We start from the raw sequence: 18,256 nt of genomic DNA on the forward strand, positions 1-18,256 counted from the left end.
AATCACGTCCACAAATACACAAGAAAGAACAAAGCCCACTGTTAGAACAAAAATGCAAATGAGCAAGAGAAAGAAACTAAATCTTACCACCACAAAAAACCGTAATGGCCGTGTAAAAATGCCCCTGCTTTATTTCTGATTTTGGTAATTTCGGTCTTCTTTTTTTCTTGGTCAGTTTGCAAATTTTGTTGATATTTTTAAAGAATCAACTTTTGGTTTTGTTGTTTTCCTCTATTGTTTTTTAGTTCCTTATTTCATATATTTCTGTTGTAATCTTTGTATTTCCTACTTATATTTACTTTTGGCTTAGTTTGCTTTTTCTATTTTCTTAAGGTAGAAGTTTACATTACTGACGAGATTTTTTTTATTTCTAATGTGCTTACAAGTATAAATTTTCCTCTAAGCACTGCATGAGCCCTGCATCCTATAAATTTTGGTATGTTGCATTTTGATTTTTATCCCAAAGTATTCTCTAATTTCCCTGTGATTTTTCTTTTTACCCATTGTTAATTTAGGAGAGTATTGTTTCCGCATATTTGTGAATTTTCTAAATTTCCTTCTGTTATGCTGGTCAGAGAACATATTTTCTATTATTTTCTATGATCTTAGTCTTTTTAAACATATTAAGATTTGTTTAGTGGCCAAAAATAAAAATAAATATTTAAAAGTAAAAAAATAAAAATAAATTTTGTTTCAAGCTTGATCAAAGAAGTAAAATTTCTGAAGATTTAAAAAAGGCAGTTAAGCTCAACATGGGTACCAAACGTACACAGTTCAACTGAATGTCAACCATGACCAAGCTCATATGTGCAAATGACAACAGTGACTCAACTACCATGTGGCCTGTTGTAATTGTAACATGCCACTGACTAAAAAAATATCCCACTGTGGAAAAAAGTGCTTTCCAGAGTTGATAAAACACATATTTCAAGTAAATTTAGGTCGGCAGATGACAAATGAACCAAGATACATGCATTCCTGCTCCAAGTATGTCCTTTAAAGACAGCATTCACCCTCTCTCCACCCCTGCTTTCCTCACCGCTCCTTCCCCACTTTGGAAGCACAAGTCCCAACTCCAGGGTTTTCACTTTTTCCGTTAAAATGTTGAAGCTAAGAACTTTTTAAGCCACTGCTTTGGCTGTGTCATTTTCTTCCTCAAAATTCTTCAGTGATTCCCAATTGCCTATAAAACAAGTTCACAGCCCTCAGCCCAGCATCCCCAACTGACCTCTTCCCAGCCTTTCTGGTCCTATTTCCCACTGCATCTCCTCCTAGCATTTCCAAAACCATACTTTCTCAAACTTCAGTTCTTTGGGATGTTGATAAATGTTACATGGTGGGCTGGGGCGGGGTGGGGGTGGGGGTGAGCCAAGGACTTTATGGTCAAGTTACACTGATGAACAGTAGGTTTATACAAAGTTAAACCAGTTTATTTACTATAGAACTTTTAAAAAAAAAACTTGAATAGCTAATTTACTATAGAACTTTTCATACTTTAGCAGTGTACACTACGAATCTTCAAGAAGCAATTGCAATGTGAAGTATTTCCTAACCTTGATCATGGAAGCCACTTTGTGAAATTCCTCTGCTCCGACTTTCTCCTCCCACCTGTGTGTGATCATCTGAACTCGTTGTGCTCTCTTGCTTTTGTGTAAAAGAGGTTTTGTGAAACACTGAAGCAGTACTACTGAACTGTTTATAATCTAGGCACTATTTAATTTTATAAAATTTACCATTATTTTAGCTCAGAAGTCCTAATCATAGGTATTGTAAAAATGAATTATGGAACCTAAAATAAGTGTTTGAGTTGCATTACAAAATATAGAAACTATTTTAAAAGTAAATCAATTTAATAATACTGCTAGATGATGTGAGCGGCAGGAACACGCCATCCCCTCACCACATGCACAGATGTGTCCGAGCAAGGACGGAGGCATATGGGCACAGTGGCCGGCAGGCCAGGAGTCGACAGATACCCTTTTCTTCCTTCCTTCTCTACAACAACTCACTCTGGTCATCTTTGGGACTCAAAAGAACACAGTTGCTCCTCCATCCTGCTACGGTGAGTCATTCTGTGGCTTGAACCACAGGCGAGGAGAGCTCAACATTCACTACAATTTTGCCAAAAGCAGGACAACCACCAAAGTAGTAGGTAAAAATAAAATTTTAGCAGCAGTGGAATTGAAAGAGGAAGACAGGATGGGGCCAGACCAACTCCATGATTTAAAAGTCTGTTTAAGAGAAGCTGAATCCAAACGAAACACTAGCTGTAGGGTGGGAGGACAGGAGGATCAGGGCCTCTGGGGATCAGGATAAGGCAGAGGAGGACAGGCTGGCACCAAGTACCATTCAGACTTTGTCTGGAAAGATTTGAGGCTAGTGGTCTGCAACAAACTGTACTTTGCATGCTTTTTTTACACAGCAGAGGAAATAGCTGCTGTGGCTTTGTTTCCCTAAATGCACATGACTGGCACCGTGTGCTGGACCTTTGTGATGGAGGGCTTCCAGTGTGCAGACAAGGCACTGGCACTGCCCACTGAGGGCCACACGCTCAGGGCAGGGTGACCATTACAGCTGCCAGGTAAGTGAGATCTCCGTCTGAGGCCGGAGACTGCTGGGACTTCATTATTATAGGAGCCACTGTGGAAGAGCCACACCAGGCGGCCCCATGTCAGATGGTCAGGGCCCCCCGTCATGAGGCCTGCTCCAGGCTACTCTGCTCTTCTTCCTCCGTCTGTAACCAGCTCCAGTCCAGAGTCTGAAAGTCAACAGGCACATTAAAAATACAACAACCATCAATACAACTCAGGTGTTTTTTCCTCTTCAGGAGGCACCAGCACAATTTATAAGTAAATCTAAACCCTTTTATTAATAACAATCCCATTACTACAGGGCCCTCTTGATCTAAGCTACATATTCAAAACCATACAGGATCTCTTCTTTGGACTGGCTGAAAGCCCCTGAGATCCTGTGCTTCTGGAAACCAGAAAAGTAATGTCAGTACTACTTGTAGCTCATAGCACTTGTTTATATGCTCACTGTAGGTAGGCGGCACCCAGAGCTAATCTCAGCTGTGGATTTCCAGCCTCACCAGATCAAATGGGCTGATGGGACTTCCTTTTCCTCTGGCAGAAGTGCAAGTAAGCAGGGAAATGATCAGAAGGTATAGTGCAGGAGACTGGAGGAAGACAGAATAAACCAGAGGTGACTGCAGCTAGCAGTGGCATCCCCTCGGAATCTGGAAACTTGAAAGTTGGGGGGAAGCTAGCAGGTGATTGTATTAGCAAGAAAAGGACACTTGAAGATACAAGGGAATGATTTAGGACCCTCTCAGTAATTTAAGCTTTGTCTTAATGTACCCCATAAGTTGGCTAGTTTTTCCCCATAACCAGTTTTAACTATTGCTAAGCTGAGTCCCTGGCGTAGAGGGCCAGGACAGGCTCCTGTTTGGCCATTGAGTCCAGCACAGTTCTGACACATATGGCAGCTCAGCAGTGGCACCAAAGGAGCCAGTAGGAAAAGGCCTTCTGGGAATATGATTACCTTCCTTACCAGGATTAAGTGTTGTAAGGATTCGATAGGATGATGCACGTAACATGCTTGTTAGCATTCAGTAATTGAGAGCCATCCTTATCATGATGAATAACTAAAGACATACACCAGAAGCCTAACTGTGTGCTGTGGTTGAGGGCAGCACGGGACTGCCTTCCCGTCCCCGTTTCCTTTGTGCTGTGGAAAGGAAGGGCAAGGGCAGAGCGGGGTTCGCGCGGGCTGTTACCGTGAGGCTCTGGCGCTGCTCCTCCACGGCGCCCTGCATGACACTTTCTAGCTGGGCACAGAGAGTGTGTGCTTCAGCCACCAGCTCTTCACTGAAGGAGACGATCAAATGATTAGAAAGCGGCCACTGTTATTTCATCAGGGCTAACACTACTGCTTTAAAATACACTAAAGAGCTTTTGACAGCATTTTAAAATGAAGTAACAGTTATTTTGATTCTGAGTGTCTTAAAACATCATGGACTAGTGATCTCATCCAGCCAGTTACGCACTTCTCAGAAGCCCAAATCCAGTCATGAGCAGTACTGTTCAGAATGTGAAGAGCATAGATCTCTGCTTAATAAAAACGTCAGAAGTAAAAGACCTCTGACTTACAAGATAGTTGAATTTAATTCTCTACAACTGCCAAAATCTAAAGATATCCCCCAAATCATCTGTTTTCCAATTTTTGAAATGGAAAAAAAAAAAAATAAATAAATAAAAAATGGACTAGTGATCTCATCCAGCCAGTTACGCACTTCTCAGAAGCCCAAATCCAGTCATGAGCAGTACTGTTCAGAATGTGAAGAGCATAGATCTCTGCTTAATAAAAACGTCAGAAGTAAAAGACCTCTGACTTACAAGATAGTTGAATTTAATTCTCTACAACTGCCAAAATCTAAAGATATCCCCCAAATCATCTGTTTTCCAATTTTTGAAATGGAAAAAAAAAAAAAACCAAAATAACCCAAAAGATCAAGCAATTCACCAGGTTTCCATGTTTCCTTCAGAAAGCAAGTTCTTTCTTGCTGGAAAGCAAGTTCTGGGAACTGATTTAGTGTAATCTGATCTCTCTCTTTTCTGTAATAAGAAATGCATGTTTCCTATCAGGAATGGGCCATAGTGAGAAAGGAGAGAGCATAATAAACCATCTGTCCTTTTCTAACCTCAGCTCCATGACATGGAGAGACAGGAGACACCTGGTGCCCCCAGGACAACTTTTCCACAGCTTTGAGGATATCACTGGGGGAATATGCCAAACACAGAGGATGGTGCCCTGGAACTCATCCCATTCTGCAGAGCCTGACACTCTGACGAAAGAAACGCAGAGCACATTCTCGCTAAGCCTCATCAACAGGGTTCCCAGCTAGAGTTAAGGCTCGGCACCAGCTCCAAAGGGCAACGCTCCTGGTTACTATCCTCAGGAGCTCATGAGAGGGGGGCAGCTAATTAAATACCAAGACAGGCTCCACACTCCCTATGGACAAGAACAGGATTTTTAAGAACAGCTTTATTGAGATATAATTTAAATACCATAAAGTTCACCTATCTAAACTGCACAATTCAATACTTTTAGCATATTCACATAGCTGTGCAACCATCAACTTATCTAGCTGTAGGACATTTTCATCATCTCAAAAAGAAACCTTGTACCCATCATCAGTCTCTCCCCACCTGCCCCAAGTAATCATTAATCTATTCCCTATGCCCTGAGATTTGCCTACAGGAACCAATTTTAACCATTTCCAGTACCTAGGGCCCAGCACATAGAAGGTGAACAAATGCATATGGAACTGAACTGGAAACAAAACGAGCCGCAGGAAGTGAGCAGGCAGTATGTGGGGAGACAGCCGGGGCTGTGTAGGAGATGGGAGGATGGGCTGGCCACAGTGGTGGTTCCCACTCTTCCCTGTGCATCAGAACCAGCCGGGGGCTTGCTAAACAGACTGCCAATGCCACCTCTGAGATTCTGATGCAGAGGGTCTCCAGCAGGGCCTGAGAATGTGCCCTTCTCACCAGCACCCAGATGCTGCTGGCGCTGCGGGTCTGCATGAGACTTTGACTGTAACAGAATGCGACTGACTAGCATCTGCAATGTCCTCGGTAAGCAGTTAGTAGTCCAACCTTCGGACAGGGAAGCTATCTTAATTAGCAAGTTACAAGGGATCATCAGAGCAAAATGCAATTGACTTTTGTGCCCATGGCGCTGAGTGTATGTAACAGACACAAAGCAAAGCTGCACAAAATCATCAGAAAGTGGAGCAGAGCAACACACACACGCATTTCCACCCCCGCGACTTCCTGATGCGCCATGGACGTGACACTTGGCACTGGTTACTGGAACCCACCTCTTCTTGGCTGACTCTGGTAAGCTGCTGGGGGCAGTGGGAGGCTGAGACGTCAGCTGCCCGGGATGACTGAGTCGAGAAGCATTCATGCTATCTGGGCTTCCACTGACAGGACCACGAACCTTGCTCTAAAGGACAAAACCAGAGAAAGTCAACAAAATTTTAGAGCCAAGTGATGAATCCAATTGTGCATTCACATCACATTTTCTCATGAGATAGCTGGCCACAGACACTGTGGCTCTTCCTACAAACTACCAGTCAGCATCTCTCCCCACAAGAGCTTTTATAAGCACCTTGCATTTCTGCTTAGAAAGTGTTTCTGTTTCAACAGGTGTACTTTTTGAGAAGGGATTCTAAATATAGGGAGACTCAAATGCCTGTATCGATAGGCTTTTTTTCTTTAGTTTGATTCCCTACCAAACTCTTACAAGAAAAGAAAAGGTGTTTTTACTCTTTTCCAAGTAGAAGACTGAGACACATGAACAGGCTATGAGAGTTTCTGCGAATCACATCATCTGGGGTACAGCAGAGGAGAAAACCAAGACGTTCTGAGTTCCAGGGGTGCTGTGGCCATTCCACCTGGAGCCCAGGTGTTTAGCCAGCAGCTCCTGCTCTAACTACTCACAGCCCACGGACAAGAGTGACGGCCAATGTTCCCAGCACCTCCAGCCACCTCTCCTGCGCGTCTCTGGCCACCTTTCACGTGTCTGCTTCACCTGCTTCCCACTGTCCCCACTCCTTGCTCTCACTGAAGCCTGAAGTTCTCCATCCCCTCCCTTGTCCCTCAAGCTGTGGGGCCCTCCCTGGCTCCACACCTCCCCTCTAGCTAAACTTCAAGGTTCACACTCCCACCAGCCCGGCAAGCACCCAGCTCTGCCTATTCCTTGTCCTCCTGCTGTGCCTCCCCTGCCAGTCGCCATCACAGAGGCCCAGCCATCACCTCCTTCACCTCTGCACTGGGCCCACGAGTGTGGTATGAGGCCACTCCTGGGCTGTCTGATGCCCATGCAGTCAGGTGGCTGCTCCCAACCTTCCACTACCCTGTATGAGCACCATGGGGGCTGCTCAACTCCAGGCCCTGCTGAGCAGCCCATACTCCCAGGACTGAGATTGGTGAAAGGCTCAAATCTGCTCTCCAGCTGCCATCAGCGCAATTTCCCTATGGCGCAAATGTGATCACCTCATTCCCATACTTAAGCTCCTTCAACATGAAAGGAGAAACAAATCCTGCAGTGTTCCCTGCATGCTTTGAAAATGAAGCACAACCTGTGTAAGCTGGCCTCAGCCTGCCTCTCCAGTTTCCTGTTCTATGACACCCTTCTCCAACACCGCACCAACCCGCTTCCACCACCCGAACACCACATTCTCCCGGGCCCCCAGGCCTGTGATACGGCACGTCTTTGTCCTGTAATTGCCTCATCTCCACTATCCCCACCGACTCCTCCTTGTCCTTCCGGTGAGGCACCAGCACCCGCACATGCTTCCTGTTGCACGCTGCCCTGCGAGCATACCACAACCCATGCTGACCATCACACTTTACCGAGTTCACCCTCAAATTGTTCCCACTCACGTCCTTGTCTGTGCCCTCACCAGACTAGGAACTCCTTGGCACAGGTGCCTCCCCCACTGCCCCCAGCACTCAATAAATGTCGAATGAACATAGATGGCAGATCAGGCCACCGATGTGCACATCTCTACCCTCTCCTTTTCAGATCTTCTCTAGCTCGTCACCGCTCCTTTTCTCTTTCCTCCTTTCTTACAAGAGGACATGCCACCACCCCTCCCAAGGCAAATCCAACTCGTGCTCATGATCTAACTCTCCTCTGTTCTTAGGACCATACACATCAACTGTCCCCTCTCTGATGCTGTGACTCTCTCAGTACACTGTCTTCTTCTGCTTGGTCTACAAATACGCTCCAGTCTCCAGGATCTTTATAAAATTCCATCCTCGTAAAACAGTATGGATGTTCCTCAAACAACTGCAGATAAAACTGCCACACGATCCTGCAATCCCACTGCTGGGTGTGTACCCAAAGGAATGGAAAGCATCGTGTCAAAGGGACACCTGCACTCCCAAGTTCATTGTAACTCTATTTACAATAGCCAAGGGTTGGAACCAATCTAAATGTCCATCGATGGATGACTGGATAAGGAAAATGTGGTATATATGCACAATGGAATACTACTGTGCCATAAAAAAGAATGAAATTCTGCCATTTGCAGCAACATTGCTGAGTTTGGAGAAAATTATGTTACATGAAATAAGCCAGGCACAGAAATAGAAATACTGCATGTCCTCACTTTTACGTGGAAGCTAAAAAACTTGATCTCATAAAACTAGGAAGTAGAATGGTGGTTACTAAAGACCGGTAAGAGGAGGGGGGAGGGAGGAAAGGGGAGAGGGTGTCAGTGGATACAAAACTGTACAGAGATAGGCAGAATAAGATCTGTGCTCTATAGCAATACAGGGAGACTACAGTCCACAACAAATTACTGTATGACTTCAAGTAGCTGCTCCAGAGGATGCTGAATGTTCCCAACACAAAGAGGTGACAAATGTTTGAGATGATGGATATGCTAATTACCCTGATATGACCATTGCACATTGTACAAATGTACCCAAATATCACATTTTACACCATGAATATAAATAATCACAGGTCAATTAAGAAAAGATAAATTAAAATGAAGAAAAAAAAATCAGAGACAGAGCAGATTAGAGGTTACCAGAAACTGGGGGAGGGACAATGGGAAGCTGGTGTGTAATGGGGAGAGTGTGTATGTTCAGGATGACGAAAAAGTTTTGGAAACAGAAGTGGTGGTCACACAGCATTGCGAATGTAATTAATTCCACACAACTATATGTTTTAAAATGGTTAAAATGGCAAACCTTATGTTAAATATATTTTACTGGGATAAAAAGAAAGAGAAAAGGGGCGGGAGACAGATTAAACACATGCCATCCTCATATCCTGCTTCTGCCCTAAGCAACTATGTCCCCATTCTCCTTCCTCTTGCTCTTGAAGGCCCCTGACCACTACGCTGCTCTCTCCCTCTCTCCAGCCCTCTCCAGCCGTCCACGCTGGGTGCACTCTCCCAGCAGCTCTGGCTTCCATGGCATGGCTTTTGCCTGGCTCTTTCCCTTTCTCTGTCTTTGGTTCTCTTTTGTGTTTTACGTTTGCTCCCTGAGCGGCATTCAGTGGAATCAACTATGTTATGACGGTGTGCACAGAATGTATGGATCACAACACTGACAGCAGCACAGACACAGCTGAGGGCCAACCGGGGTGTGCTGCCAGGCACACCACATGCACACCACATGGGGCGAACTGGCGGGCCTAAAAGAGGCATGTCCATGTCCTAACCCCTGGAACTTGTGGATGTGACCTTATTTGGAAAAATTACAGATGTAATTAAGTTAAGGATCCTGAGATGAGATCATCCTAGACTTTCTGGGCAAGACCCAAATCCAATGACAAGTGTTCTTATGAGACACCAAGGCCACGTGAAAACAGGCAGAGACTGGAGTGATCCAGCCACAAGCCGAGGAACGCTGCAGCCACCAGGAGCTAGAAGAGGCAGGAAGGACGCTCCCCTGGAGCCTTCAGCAGGAGCACAGTCGTGCCCACACCTGGATTTTGAACTTCTGGCCTCTGGGACTCTGAGAATAAATTTCTGTTGTTTTGAGCCACTCAGTGTGGGAACTGATACTTGGGCAAATAAAGACAACTGGTATGAGCCCTTCCTCTGACCTCCCTGACTCCCCTGCCTCCCACTTTTCTTTAAATGGCAGAGAAGTGAGCACTGAGCAGCCGCAGCCTGTGGTCTGTGGGCGGCTTTGCGTCCCCCTGCAGGATGGGGACTGGGGACCGCAGAATGGAGGAGCAGGGCCCGCAAGGCTGGCCCCCGGGGTTCACTCACACACGCGATCTTCAGGAGATTCCAGAGCTCCTTCTGCCTCTTCTCCTGAAGCCGAACTACAGTCTTCTCATCCTCGTTCATTAAACTCACCACCTCTTCTACCTTAGGCAACAATTCCAAAGCCTTCTGCTTGCAAACCACAGTTTTACTGTAAAGAATAAACATGACAAACTCTAATGGCATTTGCACTGGAGAAAGCAAAATACCACCCGTGGCGATCAGGAATGCGATGGGCAGCTGCAGGTGAACTTCTTCAGGTGCAAAGGCCCCCAGGGCAGAGTGAGGGTCTGCTTGTACCTGAGCTGTGTGTAAATCACTCGCACTTTCTTCTCAAAGCCTTGGATTGCCTGCAGGAGCAGCCGCACCATCTCCTGACTGTCGCCATCGGTTCGCTGATCTGGAAAGAGGGGAAGAGTGGCAGAGTTCCCCCAGTGGCTGGCGGGGAGCATCAGTGCTTCACAATGAGACAGAAGGAGCCAGGGCAGACCTGCAGCCCACTCACCTCTTGGCTTTTCCCTCAGTCTCCTGTACAGTTCCCTCGCTTGCTCCTCCCTGAAACACACAAAGAAGCTCAGTCTAGACTCAAGGTCAAATAAACACGTCTGAAGCACTTACTGACTTCTAGAAACAAGACTGGCAGAAGACTATTACTTCTGGTAATATCATAGGTGATGTGTATAGTAAGGGAATGATTGCCCTCATTATCAAAACTCAAAGACCTCCAAGTTTTCATGAGAGAAAATCCTAAGGAAAGGAGTCTACACTATGTCCTTCCAAGTTCCTCCCCCTCTTGGCTTCTACAAAAATGATTCCAGCTGCCACCATTGGACCTGAGCCCAGAGCACATCGTAACCCCTTGGAAACTCAAGCCCAAAGGAGGACACAAACTCCTCTCCCCTTTTCCCCTTAACACAGGGGACACTGGCTGGCATTTGCAAAAGAAGACTTTCATTTGAAAACTAGGGGAAAATAAAGGGTTAAGTAATCAGAGAAAATATAGAACAAATAACCAAGTTTCTGATGTTCAGATTTCTCATCCCAGGAATCCAAGCAAGGGCAGTAGGGAGCGCCGCTCAGCTGGAAGTGACACCGCCTCACAAGACTGGACGGGCTTACCCATGCCCTCCTGCCTGCACCCAAGGGCCACTTCCTTCAGGTCCACCTGGGTGCCTCATCTCCTCCTATAGCCAATGCCAAATACCCAATGAGATTCAAACCAACAGTTTTCAAACTCCTAAGACCTGCAAGCTCCCCCTTCTCTGCTCTGCTGTTTGCTCCTCAGGCCACACCTAGCCCAGGGTGGGCTGGACAGGCAGTGTTGTCTGACACAGCAGTGAAGGCGGCCTGCACTGCACAGCCTTCATAGAGTGTGAACTACGTCTCCAGTGCATTATGGGAATGGGTCCCCACTGTTTTGTGAGGTCACACCATTTTCCTTGCCACTCACAGGTCATCCAGCGTCCCGCCCTGCCTGCGGCCCATGGGGCTCCTCTGCAAGTCCACAATGTCCGTCTGTAGGGCCATCATCCGCTCCACCAGGCGTCTCACCTCGTCCTCCTGTGGAACAGCCATGCTAGTGCCCACCACCAAGGGTGCTCTGAGAAGCAAGGCCGTGCTAGTGCCCACTGCCAAGAGCACTCTGAGAATGCAGGGGGTACCCTCCAAACTCACTGACTGGCTAAAGGGATATGGCCTTCAGAGTCATAAGGAACGGGGCTGGGATCTTGGGTGTACCACTTTCTAGCTGTGTGGCCCTTGGGCAAGTTACTTAACCCCTGAGCTGCAATTTCCTCTTCTAAAAAATAGGCTTCCACTAGGGCCTTGGGAGGGATTAGATAAAATAAAGTGTGTAAAGTATCTGGCATGATGACGGGGCTGGGATCTTGGGTGTACCACTTTCTAGCTGTGTGGCCCTTGGGCAAGTTACTTAACCCCTGAGCTGCAATTTCCTCTTCTAAAAAATAGTCTTCCACTAGGGCCTTGGGAGGGATTAGATAAAATAAAGTGTGTAAAGTATCTGGCATGATGCCTGGCACACAGAAATCCTCATGCAAATTACTCTCCTCTTACTTTGCCCATCCCAGTGCCATGCCATGTGGGGAGGCCTGGACCCCTTCATTTCACAGGCCATGTATACGAGTGCCAAGATGGGGAGGAGCACTCACCCTCTCTGTGGCTAAATAAGGCACTGTCCATATAACGTCCACCTTCAGGTATACGCATATACATCCCATCAGTATTGCATAAAAACAGACACAGAGGTAAAGGTCCTTGCCCAAGTGCACAGGGGAAAATGGTAGAAATGTCCAGGAAAAAGCCTTGGAGCCCAGGGTCTTCAATTTGTGCAAGGTTCATTAAGTCACGCTTACTTCCCTTGTCTTCAAAATTAATACTTTTCAGTGGCATCTGATTTACATTCTCCTAAGGCATCCTGCCCAAGCCTTTCATTTCTTATGGATTTAGTGTCCCCACAAAATTTGGCAAAACCTCCGACAAGACGGAGTGTTGACCACTGACCCAGTGCCCTTCCCCAAGGGCATTCAGTATTTAGCTCCTTATCTGAATCTGGAACACCTCTGTCCATTTCTGCAGCTCTTAAACCTGGCCCTTTACTGGCAATTCCCTCAGCCTCCTTCCAGGAAGCCTAGTTAAGGTCAAAGAGCATGGCTAGAAAACCTCAATTTGTGACATGAAAGATCCACCCAGTGTTAATGGGAAACAGCAGCACACACCCTCCCCTCAGTCAGCACAGAACCTACCCGCCCGCAGAGCTCCACAGCATGCTCCGTTTCTCTCCAGGCCAGCAGCAGCTTATCTGACGCTGGAAAGAAAATCAGGAACACAAGAACTAAACACAAAACATAAACACCACAAAACCACAACAGATAATGAGCAACTCAGTTACAAGAAGACAAAAGAAACCTTAGAAACGGGAAAGAAAAGAAAAGAAGAGAATGGCTTCTTTAAAATCACTGCAGAGAGTATACTCACTGATCCCAAACTCGGTCTGCTCACTGTACTTCTCCAGGTCGATCTGGATGCTGGCCTTAAAGAAATCCAACTTGGCCTTGAGTTGCTGGGACATGGAAGCCATGGAATTCTTCATCTTGGAGAGGCAGCTGTTATTCCGGAGGAGATTCATCCTGCAGGGACCACGGGAACCAGAACTTTGGAGCATCTTTGGGATCCAAATACCATTTCCTGTACAATAACAAAAGCCTCTCAAACACCAAGGGAGGTCCCTGCTATTATTATTATTATTATTATTATTATAGCAGCCACTAATAACCACAAGGACAATTTCCTAGCCCTCAGCAATGTGTGAGGTTCTACACCAAAAATGGAATTAGGCAAGGTACTACACAGAGGGCCAATGATTAAACTAGTCATAAATTGGGAAAGAGTCAGTAAGCAGACCACGTGCCAATCCGGGGAGTTCTGCTAACCCAAATGCAATGAGCTTCTCCAGGTTCCAAATCCCGTCCGCAGCTCAGCCAACCCAACCCTCAGTCTCCTGCTCTAACCACACTGACTGTGTCAGGTCTGAAAGGACCTCCCTCAGTCCAGCCACCTGCCCAACCCCCATCCTTCCAAACCAGCGTTTCCCTCCTGTCTCTCAGAACAGATGCTTCTGGGTCCCTGCCTCAGTCACCTCCCTGGGGCCAAAGCCACCAAGCAATTTAAAATAAATTAAGTCCAAAAATGCTGGGCACCATACATGGCAGCCCGCTGCCCCTGCTGCAGCCGGTTACAATCCTCCTTCAGAGTCTGGATGCGGTGCCAGATCTGGCCCCACACCTTCCGCAGCTGGAAGAAAGGGAGGTTCCTCTTGGGCTCCTGAACTAGAAACAGACACAAGCAGTCGTCAGAGAATAATGCTTCCACAATTAACGACATCCTGCCTTGCGACATCACTGCTACTTTCACGTTTTAAAAAATTACACAACTACTATACTATTATATAACTTTTGGGGTATTATTTGGGGTTACTGTCTCACACATTTTTGTACCCCATTACAGCATAAGCATGTACCAGATGGTCAATAAATACCTGTTGACTTGATTTGAAGATATACTTTATGGACCATTTGGAGACATATTCACGTGTACATGGTCCCATATATTTTAAATAGCCATCAGACATTGGTACGAGAGAATTACTACACAGCCATTCAAAATAAGGCAGCTCTACATGTACTAATAGGAGAAAAATCTCCAAAACATATTGTTAAGTGAAAAAGGCAGGTACAGAACAGGACATTCTGCATGCTAACATTTGTCTGAGGGAGGAAATGCCCCTGGAAGGATGTCTAAGAATTTGATAGCAGTGGTTTCCCTGGTTGGGGGACTCACTGGCCAGGGAACTGGGGAGAGAGTGTAGCTTACTTTTCACTGTATGTTCATTCTTTTGTACCTTTTGACTTTTTTTTTTGGTATCATGTACATACATTAATTATTAAAATATAAAGATACTTCAAAAACAAATAAAATGGCTTGTGGGCAATATTCTCTTTCCTCTGTTTAAAGTTCTGTTTATGAGTTTGGAATCAACTGGCGATGTCCTTTACTCTTTTTTGCTTGGCTCCTCCTTGTCTGTTATAAGTGGAGGAGGCTGCCCTGAGGACCAGGTAAACCAATCTCCTTGACGTGGCTCCCTTCCCTCGTCCATGTCTCTCCCTCCTGCCTTTCCCAAGTGCTATAGCTGATTTTTTTTTTTTTTTTAACCGGTAAGGGGATCGCAACCCTCGGCATGGCAGTCTGCACCGCGCTCAGCCAGTGAGCGCACCGGCCATCCCTATATAAGATCCAAACCCGCAGCCTTGGCGCTACCAGCGCCGCACTCTCCCGAGTGAGCCACGGGGCCGGCCCAAGCTGATTATTTTTTAAAAAACGATGTTCTTACGAATACAGCTGACACTTTCAGGCTGAGGCCGTGGGGAGATCTGGGTCTCATAGATGACTTTACTGTTGTCAAAGAGAAAAACAAGGTCCATGTCCAATGTGTGGCCCTCATTTAGCTGCAAAGGGACAAGAACAAAATGAGATCTCATGGACCAAACCTCTGCCTTTTCCAGCTACCAATGAAGAGGCTTCAGAGCCTTTCCCGCTGTTCACCAACAGCATCTTCTGTCAGCAAGTGCCGAGCATCCGCGAAGGCTTTTGTGATGACTCCAGCCTACACGCAAATTCCTATTCCTCTTACACACGCTATCTGGACACACACCTTACTGACCAGTTACAGTCCACCTTCTTCTCTGATTCTCCTTCCTGTGCAGTGCAGAAGTTCACTATATACTTCCCCATGCAGTGACTCTTTCTCATATACCAACTTTTTCTCCACAAGTTAGCTTATAAACTTTTTGGGCAGGGACCATGTCTTACACTGCTGTGGTTAACATACGTGCCTAACATAGTTCTGTACACAGGGGTAATCGTAAATAGTTTTGGTTGACTCAGAAGGGTAAAGCATCATTTTTGTAATAAAGGCAAATGAGAGCCACTCCATGTGGCCTGGAAGTAACAAGTCAAGCATGGAATGGTTCGTGTCTATTAGGCCACACAAGGGATCCCATATCCCAACTTAACAGGCAGGCACCTGCACTGTGTGACTGACTGCTTGACAACACAGAGCTGAAATCTGAAAGTGTGATCACTCCCTCAGGAGGCAAAGGCAGCGAGAAACAGGGCGTCTTCAAGGAGGCGGGGCCTCACCTTTCCATCTGAAATACACTGAGTGGCAGGTCTGTCAGGGATCAATGCCAGACCTGCTTCTTGCAGCAGCTCCTGGTCCTTCTCTGGGATTCCCGTGTCTTGCTGGATTCTGGCCTTTAAGCTCTGCAGACTCTCGTCCTCAGTCACTGGATAGGTGTGAATGGTGCCTGTGACCATGTTTAAGATGTGAACCAGCTGCAACATGATGCAGACATTACTGGAAAAACCGGTCTTTGCAGAGGTGCACGTCTATTTACCTATATCCTCTGCTACTCTCAACATTTCCCAGCCACAAAGAGCAAGGGCCCAGCTTGGAAGGGGGGCCAGGTGTCATGCTTCATATATTCTAGTCTTTACATTCCCATTTGTCCATAGCTACAACCTGCTGCCAACGTCAGTTAGCACAGCTGTCCTAGCCTCTTACTCACGTAGAAAGACTCTCTTGGGAGCCTAAATTTCCCCACGAGGTTGGCCAGCTCCACTGGGAACCCCGGCTGTGGGCTCAGTACTAACTTGGCTCTGAGCTCACCTTTAAGTTTAAGATGTCATCCAGGGCCTTAAAGCAGCCATTGGGCCCATACGTGGGGTCCGTGCCCCTCTGTCGGGGGTGCCACATGAGCATCAGCTGCAGCCACTTCTCCAGTCGCTGTGCCAGGACACTGAGAAGAGGAACAGAGTGTGGGAGACCCTGCCAGCCAATCTCAGGCTGCCTCCATGTGCAAATTTAAAAGTGCAAGCCTCATGAGTGTCTCGCCATTGTACACACAGATGGCAGCCAATAAACAAAAAAGAAGTGTAAACATTTCCAACCAGTTTAATTATTCAATTGCTTATCCACTCTCTCCTGACCTGCTAAAACAGCTCCCCAATTAGGTATTTCCCAACTGGTGGATCTCCCACTGGCTGCACAAGAATGACCTGTGAAGCTTTTAAATTGCACTTGACAGGCAGCCCTACCTCCAGGTGATCACCCACATAACCTGGACCCCAGGATCCACATCCTGAAATACACTGAGTGGCAGGTCTGTCAGGGATCAATGCCAGACCTGCTTCTTGCAGCAGCTCCTGGTCCTTTGTTTGGTGGGTTCATATGACAAGTTCAAGCTCCTTCCCCAGACCCTCCAGGCCCTCCAGAGTCTGCTCCTGTGTGCACTCAAAACCTTCCCTGAGGCCATGGCAGCTGTTCACTGAACTTCCTTCCTCTCCATCTGTCCATGTCTGGCACAGCTTTCCAGACCCTTCTCAAAAGTTCCAGCTCCTCCCAGTCATTCACATAGCTCTGGTCCACACAATACCTCTCTCCCCATCCTCTAAATACTCACTGTAACATTATCTATGCGACTCAGTCATATGTGACTGCCTTGCACCTTTCTTTTATGCTATTACCCAATTCTGGTATTATTAACTAACTGATTATGTTCTGGCCCTAAGACTAGATGGAAATGCCATTCAAACTACAGAGACACACTTGTTGACTATGACACAGTGTCAGGTCACATGAAGAGTAAATTCCCACCCTTAAAAGGCTTGCTGCTAAACAGGAGGCAGACTCTACTCAAAGGCTAATGGAATACATACAAGGAGGATAATCAGAAGCAAAGGTGAACTGTCACATGAAGTCAGAAAAGAGGCAATTTCTAGGGAGATGAGGGGTGCAAAACTATTCTAGGTTCAAGACTGAGATGGATTACGTCAAATTCTTAGTCACAGGATGATATCCTGATAGCCTATATAAAAGTTATCAGATGTCATCTCAGACTTGTATCTCTAAAATAGAAAGAAAGATATGCAAAAAAGTAATGCCACCATGTCTTACCTGTTAAGATTATTGGGGTAGGGTAAAGAGCTCGAAAATTTCACTGTTCCATTCAAGTCTTCACTAACAACAATGTCCATCTCACTCTTCTGCCGGACTTTCGAATGCCTGCAATCGTGCAATCTTGCTGAGTATACCCTACGTCACCCATGGGTCAAGAGCCATTTTACATTTGTGACATATCAGCTCACAACTGTACAGGAGACTTGGAGTAACAGTCAGTATCATGATGGGATGGTTTCTTTGACAGTCTAAGAATGGTCAGTATTGCCTGAGTGAGTTTCTGAAGAACAGCCTTAAGCAGAGTCATTAATCATCATGTGTTCAGATTCTACAGACAGCACAGTTGACTCCTTATCTCTTCCTGGCTTTTCTTTTTCTCTACTTTCCATTTTATCTAATGCAAACTCTCATGTTTTGACAGAGGATGAGATCAGAACTTCCAAACCAAGATTACTACACACATGACATTTACGTGAAATATGCACAACACATATGCACTTAGCTATAAATGTATATGGCTAAATACTATCTGTAAGGATAAATAAACTTTTCCCAATTTGGGGAACTTCTTGGGATATGTGAAGTAGTATTTGAAGGAAAAGAAAATTTAAGCCCACCTGGCTTTAAATCTCCTTGGTAAGAAGGATAATAACTTAAATTTGAATAATGCTTCATAGAAAACCAAGCACTTTGGGGCCGGCCCGGTGGCACACTGGATAAGTGCGCCACTTGGGAAGCGCGGCGGCGCTCCCACCCGAGGGTTCGGATCCCACATACAGACTGGTTCCCGCTCGCTGGCTGAGCGAGGCGCGGGAGCAGCACCGAGGCTTGCGATCCCGTTGCCGGTCCTCGGTCCGGTGCGGGGGCAACGCTGAGGGTTGCGATCCGTTGCCAGACACGGAAAAAGACAAAAAGACAAA

General features: G+C 46.3%; 1 protein-coding gene across 1 annotated transcript in view; it reads right to left on the reverse strand.

Annotated features, from left to right (window-relative positions):
• Positions 1-1,695: 1,695 nt before the first annotated feature.
• Positions 1,696-18,256, reverse strand: part of IKBKB (inhibitor of kappa light polypeptide gene enhancer in B-cells, kinase beta) — a 49,960-nt gene continuing 33,399 nt past the window's right edge. Inside the window, exons 8-21 of the mRNA XM_008571206.1 lie at positions 17,334-17,441; positions 16,047-16,176; positions 15,518-15,712; positions 14,709-14,823; positions 13,524-13,647; positions 12,797-12,948; positions 12,565-12,626; positions 11,253-11,362; positions 10,308-10,357; positions 10,103-10,202; positions 9,806-9,953; positions 5,885-6,012; positions 3,779-3,869; positions 1,696-2,758 (exon numbers count right to left, since the gene is read on the reverse strand). Of these exons, the coding sequence (XP_008569428.1) occupies positions 2,693-2,758; positions 3,779-3,869; positions 5,885-6,012; positions 9,806-9,953; positions 10,103-10,202; positions 10,308-10,357; positions 11,253-11,362; positions 12,565-12,626; positions 12,797-12,948; positions 13,524-13,647; positions 14,709-14,823; positions 15,518-15,712; positions 16,047-16,176; positions 17,334-17,441 (1,579 nt within the window). The 3' untranslated portion in view covers positions 1,696-2,692. The remainder of the gene's footprint in view (positions 2,759-3,778; positions 3,870-5,884; positions 6,013-9,805; positions 9,954-10,102; positions 10,203-10,307; positions 10,358-11,252; positions 11,363-12,564; positions 12,627-12,796; positions 12,949-13,523; positions 13,648-14,708; positions 14,824-15,517; positions 15,713-16,046; positions 16,177-17,333; positions 17,442-18,256) is intronic.

This window comes from Galeopterus variegatus, unplaced genomic scaffold, assembly GCF_000696425.1.
Source record: "Galeopterus variegatus unplaced genomic scaffold, G_variegatus-3.0.2 Scaffold666, whole genome shotgun sequence".
NCBI classification, from domain to species: Eukaryota; Metazoa; Chordata; class Mammalia; order Dermoptera; family Cynocephalidae; genus Galeopterus; species Galeopterus variegatus.